We start from the raw sequence: 9,217 nt of genomic DNA, 5'->3' as shown, positions 1-9,217 counted from the left end.
GCATTCCCACGAACTCCCTAGCCATCTCCTTCTTGGGTTGCAGGTGATTGTACGTCGGTGGCGGTAAAACACGTACATAAGTTATAACAAGTTTATTGACTGACACAAATTCTAAACCGACACAAAAACTCAAATATGTAGTAGTGAAATTCTATTTGCAAGTCTGAAATTAAACCATGAGACATTTTATTTTATTGGACGGTCGATACATGATATTCTCGTTTGCAACTCATCACATGGTAGCTTTATTTGCTCAACAAGCACAAGAAGCTTTTATTGCAGAAAACCAAGTTCAATATATATTAGATACACACCCTTTTAATTAGCTTTATTTTTCTGGTACAATTATTTTTAAAGCATTTGTTTTCATCTCCAGACGGTAGTATTAGTGTCAAGCCAGCCCCCATCAACCAATAGGTCATGCCCATTGACAAATCCAGAATCATCAGACGCAAGAAAGAGTACAGCATCCGCCACATGTTCCGCTTTCAGTGCAACACCTTTTAAGCTTGAACGCGGCTCAAATGCCTCATGCAACTGCTTTGCATCCATTCCAAATGCACTGTATGACATTGGACTTGCAACTACAACGGGTGATACACAGTTCACCCGAACACCATGCTCCCTTAGCTGCCTGCTTGCGGATCGAACAGGCTCAAGCACTGCGTGCTTTGACATAAAGTAATTGGTTTTTTGGAATGCACCTCGGCTTGCTGCTATACTTGCGGTGCACACGATGGTCCCCCTCACACCCCTTTCAACCATAGCACGTGCTGAATGCTTTACACATGCGGCCGTGCCGCGCACATTGATCGCAAATAGATGGTCAAGGGCCGATAAGTCCAGGTCAAGTACGGTCTGATCCGACCTACTAAAAATCCCTGCATTACTAAACATGATGTCAAGCTGCCCATAGTTCTTGACCGTCCATTCTACCACGGCTTTGACCTGCTCTTCATCAGTAACATCACAATGGATGTATGCGGAATGGTTCAAGCCAATGGATTTGGCCACCTGCTGGCCTACTTCTTTTTGGACATCAGCAATCACCACCATACGTGAACCATGCTTGGCAAAAACATGTGCGGTCGCCTCCCCGATGCCACTAGCACCGCCTGTGACTATGGCCACTTTGCCTTCTAATTTCTTCTTATACAACATGGATTCCGCCATTGTCATATAACAAGAAGATTATACGATTGATGTAGCAGCAGGCGTCTCTGCTAAAAGATGATGACCAATATTTCGCGAACTTTCTGTGGGTGTACCTTGTAATTTGCAAATAATGCACTCGGACCACAGAATCCTTTTTATAATAGCACAAACCATGTGAAACACAACTCTATAATATGACAATTATTTGCTACAGGACAACTCTACATACAATAATTGGCGTATTGATAAAGCTAACTTTCAAACCACACGAAACACTGTTCTATAATATGACAGTTATTTGCTACAGTACAACTGTACAATCGTGTTTCACCTCACTCCCAGCAGCATAATTGAAAGAGAACATGACCCAGATTATCTATACCAGTACTGTATTTGCACAACGAGAGTAGATCGAGAGGAGAATCAGTATTTTTTAATGCCTTAACTACATACAAACTCATCACTCAAGAAAAACTTGTGCACTTATGAGTTGATCACATCCAGAATGGTTGGCACTGTTATTCAAAATATAGCACTGATTTGCTCTTAACAAAAGGGAGACTAAATTCATAGTGGGTTCATGAGACAACACAAATATTAATAGCAATGAAAAATAGTATTTAGGTTTGCTTCAGAACAGAGAAGTCTTTGTAAGAATAATAAAATACAGAATAAACAGCAGCGAAAATAATAAATTGCATAGTTCCTGCCATGGTGATTCAAGAACAACTTAAAGAGAAAAAAAAGATATTTCAGTAGGAAGAGAATCTTCTGGCCTATGCCTTTTGATTGTCGTACTGATGGTGTACGCAGGCCCTATATTTATAGGCTAGGCTAGGGACCCTCAAACAAAGTTAGACTTAAACTATTTCTCCCATCAAGGAATAGGATAGGCTTATCCATTACTAGTTGTTCAAAATGAGGGCATTGGATTTTACTAAATGCATCCCTTTTGACAATAGGTGCCACCGAAGCCTTATAGCTCTTCATGTTGAATCTCTCCATAACTCTTTCAATGTAGGCCCTTTGAGACAGTCCCAGAATTATTTGTTCTCTGTCTCTATGTATCTCTATGACTATGACATAAGAGGCTTCACCTAAATACTTCATTTCAAAGTTTTGGAGAAAGAAACTGCTTAGTGTCGTAAAGCAAGCCTAAATCATTGTTTGCAAGCAAGATATCATCTATATATAGGACTAGGAAAATGAATATACTCCCACTGACCTTAAGGTATATGCATTGATTAACAAGGTTCTCCATAAATTCAAATGAGTTAATAACCTTGTGTATATACCACTGGCGGGAGGCCTGTTTAAGTCCATATATGGATTTGTTTAATTTGCAAACTCTCTAACTGTTTTCTTTAAAACCCTTAGGTTGTAACATATATACCTCCTCTTCACGATCCCCATTTAAGAATGTTGTTTTAACATCCATCTAATGTAACTCTAGATCAAAATGAGCTACTAATGCCAAAACTATTCTATATGAATCCTTTTTAGAAACTGGAGAGAAAGTTTCATGGTAGTCAATGCCTTGCTTTTGAGTAAATCTTTTAGCTACAAGTCTAACTTTATGTTGTTCAATATTACCAGAAGTATCCCTTTTGGTTTTATAAACCCATTTCAGTCAATGGCTGCTGCTCCATTAGGTAAGTCAACAAGATCCCAGACTTTATTTTTAGCCATGGATTCCATCTCATCTTTCATGGCATCATACCAAGATGTGGAATTATCTCCACTCACGGCCTCTAAAAACGAGCTTGGATCTTCCTTAGGTCCAACATCAAAGTCAGATTCTTGAAGGTAAATCATATAGTCATTAGAAATTGTTGGTCTCGCTACTCTTAAGGATCTCCTTAATACTACTTCCTCTGTAGTTTGTAAACTAGGAGAAGGTTCGGCTTGAACCTGTTCTTCATGAGTAGATTATTCTTGAAATGATTGTTGTTTAGAGAAATCAATTTGATCTTCTCTTAGCATAATCATACGTCCTTCATATGAAGGAGTTTTAGTCTGCTCTTGTGCTTTCTCAAATTGCAACTTATGAGGATAAACACTCCCACTAGGTTTAGCATCCTCAAGGAATTTGGCATTTCTACTCTTAAATGTTCTAGGACTATTTGAAGGACAATAAAACTTGAAATCTTTTGAGTTTACCAGATTGCCAATGAAAAAATCACTTATTGTTCTTGGGTCCTAACTTCAACAGAACAATCACATACGTGTGAATGACTCAAACTTGGTTTTCGTCTAGTCCATAACTTAAAAGGTGTCTTAGAGATAGCCTTCAATGGAACTCTGTTCAAGATATACACAGTGGTTTTCAAGGCTTCACTCCATAAGAATAATGGCAATTCATAATTACTAATTATGCTTCTTACCATGTCCATAAGCGTGCAATTCCTCTTTTTAGCTACATCATTTTGTTGTGGTGTGTAGGGCATTGTGTATTGTGCAATAATGTCATTTTCTTCGAGGAATTGTGCAAATGGACCCATCATTTGTCCACTTTCTATGTACCTACCATAATACTCACCTTCTCTATCAGATCTTACGATCTTGATTTTATTTTTTTTTTGTTTCTCTACTTCAACATTATAGATTTTGAAAGCATCTAGTGCTTCTGCCTTTTCATTTAGAAGGTAGACATACATATACCTTGTATGGTTATCTATGAATGAGATAAAATATCTCTGACCATTTAGGGAAGGAGTAGGAAAAGATCCAAAGATATCAGTGTGTATGATTTCTAAACTACTCAAATTCCTTGTGGCAACTTTTAGTGGTCTTGTTGCTGTGTTTTCCTTTTATACAGTCCACACAAGTCCTAAAGTCAGTAAAATCAAGAGTCTGGAAGACTCCATCATTCACCAACCTTTTAATTCTCTCTATGGAGATATGTCCCAATCTCCTATGCCACAACATGGATGAGTCCTCATTTATGATGCTCCGTTTAATACCAACATCAATATGCAAGGATAAATAATTATTCTCAAAATTGGGATCTAACTCAAATTTAAATAAACCATCAACTTTTATTCCACCACCAATGTAAATATTATTCTTAAAAATGCTAAAAGTAGAATTAGCAAATCGAAACTCAAAGTCAATCTCAGTCAACTTTGAAACTGAAACTAAATTTCTAGAAAAATTAGGAATAAGAAATACATTTTCAAGGTCTAAAACAAGACCAGTTTTTAAAAATAATCTAAAGAACCCAACAACCACCACTTGTGAACACATCCTGTTTCCTGAATAGACATATTGTTCACTTGGTTTTGGCTTCCTTGTTTCTAGAAATCCCTATATGGTATTAACAATTTGCATTATAGAACCAGAATCAATCCACAATGTGTTTCGGGGAGCTTCTACAAAAAATGATTCATGACACACTAGAGATAGGAGATTACCTTTCTTTTCAAGCCATCTCTTAAACTTTTGGCAATCTTTCTTCATACGCCCTTTCTTTCTGTAGAAGAAACCAGAATCCTTATTGTCTTTTTTCTTAAATGACACTTTGTGCTTATGCAGTTGGGCATCCTTGCCTTTCTTGGTCTTTCCATTAGTATGATTGGCTATATGAACACTTTCAAGCCTCTCATTTTGTAATCTCTTCTCTTCTTGAACGCACATGGTCAATAATTCATTAACTGACCACTCATCCTTATGTGTATTGTAAGAGATTTTGAAAGGACTATATTTAGAAGGGAGAGAATTTAGAATGAAATGTACCAAGAATGACTCAGAGATCTCCATCTTTAGGGACTTAAGTTGAGCTGCCATGTCCCTCATTTGCATAATGTTCTCACGCACACCTTTAGTACTATCAAAAGTCTTACTTGATAGTTTCTTCATTAGAGTGCTAGCTAAACCCTTGTCAGAGCAAACAAATTGTTCCTCAGCAGCCTTCAAGAATGCTTTAGCCTTATTAGTTTCAAGGATAGAACCCTGAATGTTCTTGTTGATGTGAGATTTCATGATCAACAAATAGAAACGATTAGATCGCTCCCACAGTTCATTTTTAAAAATATGTGCTGGCATACTTGATTCTGTGAGGGCGAGTGGTTCATCCACACGGAGCACCATATCAAGCTCTAAGCACCCCAATTTTAGAACAATATTTTCTTTCCAGACAAAGAAATTATCATCATTTAGCATCGAAATACAAATAACATCATCAAAAGGTGAAGTGGGAAATGCTAAACCTGCAATAATTAAGAAATACTTTAATGTTATGAATTTTAACTTTATTTAAATCAACCAATGTCAATTTAACCAATAGTAAATTTTAACCAACTATAAATAGTGGTTGCATCACATAAAAATTCACTAAATATCTAAATAATAAGACTAGAATAATTCAATGTTAATGAATAAATTCTCCATACCTTTTTCTTTTTTTTTGAAAATGGAATTAATTTAGATTAGCAAATGTTGGATACAAGGAGGGACTCCCTCCAAACTAATGCTCTCCTCAGAGAGTTTAAGTGCATCCTTAGCTAAACAATGTGCAATACTGTTAAAGTTCCTAGATATATGCATCACAAACTAGTTTTTCATTTTCTTAAGCATTGTTCTGGTATCTTGAATGATCATTCCTGCACAACTCCAATTCATCACTTCATCCTTGATTTGTTGAACCATATTGAGAGAGTCTCCCTCCAATATTATATCCTGCATGTTCAGCTGGTTGCATAGGATGACAGCTTTTAAGGTAGCAATGGATTCAACTAACAATGCATCAGGGAAAAGGTCCCTTAGGGATCTAAGGGTAGCAACCACATGGCCATTCCAATCTCTAATTACCACACCTATTCCCACTTTGCACTGGATTTTGTCTACTGAAGCATCCCAATTGGCCTTAAACACATGCAAATGAGGGGTTGACCAACTTTGAACCGATGCAACGACTGGTTTGTTCTTACTCCCCTGGATGCTGTTTGCTTCCTTGTAATCGAGTGCTGTCTGAGTGGCAGTTTTCACCACTGTCTCAGGGGCTTCAAATTTGCCGTCGAATACATATAGGTTCCTTCTCTTCCACAATTGGTGAGCTATGGAAGCAAAGATTGACATGTCATTTTCATCCAACACTGAAAACATGTGGCATACTATGTTTGAGAATTTAGACTTGGCCACTCTCTCTTTTTGTAGTTTTCTCGAGCTAACACCCCAGGCATCTTGAGCTGAAGGACACGTCCATAAGGCATGTATAGTTGATTATGGTTCTCTGGTACATATGGGACATAGTGCAGACTCCCTTATCTTTCTTTTGTTTAGGTTTTGGTTTGTGGGCAGGGACTCATGAGAGGCTCTCCAAAGCATCATTTTGGTGGCATTTGGCACATTTAACTTCCAAAGCCTGTGCCGGAAATCGTTGTTCCTCAAACCGTTAGATGCTTGACCCTTTAGACACACATCCATCTCCCCTAGAAGATGATAAGCACTTTTGACTGTGAATAGGCCATTCTTTGTGAGTCTCTAGATTAGTTGATCTGGGCTCCTGCTCAGGCTTATGGGAATCTTGCTAATGACAGTAGCTTCTCTCTCTAAGAAGACCTCCCTCAATATGGACCTGATCCATGTCTTCTCTTGCTTATCAATCAGTTCACTCACTTGCCATCTTGAGTGCCTATCACTTAAAGGGGACTGAACCCGATATGAAGTGGGTTGGTGTATCCACTTGTCTCTCCCTATGTATATTGAGTCTCCATTTCCTATTCTCCAGAATAGGCCTTCTTCCAAGACTTGTTTAGCCTCCATAAAACTCTTCCATAGGTATGAGGCATTGCTGCCCAACTTGCCACTCATGAAGTCTGTTCTTGAGAAGTACTTTGCTTTTAGAACTCTGGCTGCAAGGGAGTGGGGTTGTTGTATGAGTCTCCATCCCTGCTTTGCTAGGAGAGCTATATTGAAATGATTAAAGTCCCTATACCCCAGCCCCCTTACACTTTTTGTCTGTCCAAGCTTCTTCCAAGGAATCCATTGGGTTTTGACTTTGTCTTCTCTACTTCCCCACCAGAAGTGTTGCATTAGCTTGTTGATGGTCTTTAAAATGACCTTTGGAAGCTTAAAGATGCTCATGCAGTAAGTTGGGATGGCTTGGACAATAGATTTTAGGAGAACTTCTTTACCTACCTGGGATATGAATTTCACCTTCCAGTTCTGGATCCTGTTTCTAATAGAGTCCAATATGGGCCTGAAGGCTGCTAGTTTATGCCTCCCCACATATGAGGGAAGGCCTAAGTATTTCTCAAAAGCCTTTGCTTCCTTCACTTGAGCTGCAGTTAGGATGGTTTCTTTCTGAATGCACTGATGTTCTTGCTAAAGAAAATTGTTGTCTTGTCCATGTTTAGCCTCTAGCTGGATGCATTTTCATATGAGTTCAGGATCTTGAGTAATCTACTCCATTCCAGGGCATTGGCTCTACAAAAGAGCAGGCTATCATCTGTAAAAAAGAGGTGGTTAACCAATAGAGAGCCCCTGGCAAAGGGAAATCCAGTTACTAGTCCTTTCTCTTCAGCCTTATCAAGCATTCCACCAAGAACTTTAGAGCACAAGATAAAGAGTTAAGGGGATAGGGGGTCCCCTTGCCTCAGCCCTCTGGTTGGGAGGGAGGTTTCTTTAGGTTCTCCATTGATGAGAAGAGAGTACCTCACTGAAGTTACACACTCCATGATAAGCTTAGTCCATGCTTCTGCAAATCCCATCTTTCTCAAGGCAGCTTCCAAGAAGGGCCACTCTATTTTGTCATAGGCCTTGCTCATGTCCAGTTTCAAGGCCATATACCCTTCTTTCTTGCTTCTCATCCTGTACTACATTGAGTGCATGGCCTCATATGCCACTATGATATTATCTAATATCAAACGCCCTAGTACAAAGTTACTTTGTGCTGGTGAAATGATGGATGGCATGAAGGCTTTTAAACTGTTTGCTAAGACCTTGGCAACAATTTTATATAGGACATTACAAAGACTTATAGACCTGTACTCAATAACTAAATCAGGACACTTCTTCTTGGGAATTAAAACAATGTAAGTATCATTTACCTCTCCTATTCCTGACCTGGTTGAGAAAAAATCCTTCACTGCTGAGAACACCTTGTCTCCTACTATAGTCCAGTTGTCTTGATAGAATCCAACAGAGAATCCATCTGGGCATGGGGAGCTCAGGGGTTGCATCTCAAACACAGCACTTTTAACTTCCTCAAAAGTGCATTCCACTAGAAAATTTCTGTTCATCTCTAGTGTCACCATTGGCTCCATATCTTGAAGTGCCTCTTCAATGCCTTTCGGGTGAGAAGATTGGAAGAGGTCCTGGTAGAAGCTTTGGAAGAGTGAGCATATGCTTTCATGTTCCCTGGCACATTCCCCTCTATCATTCTTCACCACTTTTATGGTATGGTTTGTCTTCTTTGGGATGCACATTTATGGAAGTATCTGGAATTCTTCCTTCCTTGAGCCAGAATTGCTTGGACCTTTGCCTCCATTCGGTTTCCTCCCCTACCAACATTCCATCCACCTCTCTTTGCAAGTCTCTTATGGTGTCATTAAGGTCCCGTTGGTTTGAATCGTGCAGATGTCGGATCATGTCACTTTTCAGCCTAATTTATTTGGTCTGGTTACCTGCACTTGTCTTCTGCCAGCTTCTCAAGTGATGTCTGCATTTAGCCAGGCCAATTTTGATGGAGCTTAGGGAATGGCCCCTATGGAAGGTTGTCATCCAAGCCCTTTCTACTGTATCCTTACACCCTTCTCTTTTGGATTAGCTGGCTTCATACCTGAACAACTTTTGCCCCTTTGTCGTATGCAATCAGCAAAAGGGAGTGATTAGAGTTTATGACAGGTAAAACATAAACTTCCCAATTGCTGGAAAGTAATGGCCAAGTTGCATTTCCCATAGCTTGATCCAATCTTTCCTTAGTGAAATTGCCTCCATCTCTCTTGTTGCTCTATGTGAACTTGGAGCCTATGTAGCCCAGGTCACTGAGCTCACAGGCATCTAATGCTTCCCTAAACCTTTCCATCTGAAAGAAAGGCCTAAAGGCAGCCCCTGACTTCTC

General features: G+C 39.2%; 2 protein-coding genes across 2 annotated transcripts; both read right to left on the bottom strand.

Moving 5' to 3' along the window:
- Window positions 1-351: 351 nt before the first annotated feature.
- On the bottom strand, window positions 352-1,263 carry LOC122290386 ((+)-cis,trans-nepetalactol synthase NEPS2-like). Its single transcript, XM_043098033.1, has one exon. The coding sequence runs from the start codon at window positions 1,177-1,179 to the stop codon at window positions 367-369; it is 813 nt and encodes a 270-aa protein (XP_042953967.1). The 5' UTR covers window positions 1,180-1,263; the 3' UTR covers window positions 352-366.
- Window positions 1,264-6,636: 5,373 nt separating this feature from the next.
- On the bottom strand, window positions 6,637-8,582 carry LOC122289269. The gene is made up of 4 exons (XM_043096252.1): window positions 8,140-8,582; window positions 7,824-7,965; window positions 7,626-7,679; window positions 6,637-7,479 (listed from the first exon to the last, which is right to left on the bottom strand). Exons 1-4 carry the CDS (start codon window positions 8,580-8,582, stop codon window positions 6,637-6,639), a joined length of 1,482 nt encoding a protein of 493 aa, XP_042952186.1.
- Between the last annotated feature and the right edge of the window lie 635 nt (window positions 8,583-9,217).

The sequence above is a fragment of the Carya illinoinensis genome, chromosome 12 (genome assembly GCF_018687715.1).
Source record: "Carya illinoinensis cultivar Pawnee chromosome 12, C.illinoinensisPawnee_v1, whole genome shotgun sequence".
Classification (NCBI taxonomy): Eukaryota; Viridiplantae; Streptophyta; class Magnoliopsida; order Fagales; family Juglandaceae; genus Carya; species Carya illinoinensis.
The sequence above is the reverse complement of the archived record's forward strand: the minus strand, read 5'-3'. Positions and strand labels throughout refer to the sequence as shown.

Bases quoted from the DNA above. Each gene is read 5' to 3' on its own strand.
- LOC122289269 (XM_043096252.1), bottom strand. From the start codon at position 8,582: ATGTGCATCCCAAAGAAGACAAACCATACCATAAAAGTGGTGAAGAAT. The intron at 7,680-7,823 runs GTAACTTCAGTG...ATGCTTGATAAG, and splicing joins CTAAGCTTATCATGGAGTGT to GCTGAAGAGAAAGGACTAGT. The intron at 7,480-7,625 runs GTTAACCACCTC...AATTTTCTTTAG, and splicing joins TTGCCAGGGGCTCTCTATTG to CAAGAACATCAGTGCATTCA.
- LOC122290386 (XM_043098033.1), bottom strand. From the start codon at position 1,179: ATGACAATGGCGGAATCCATGTTGTATAAGAAGAAATTAGAAGGCAAA.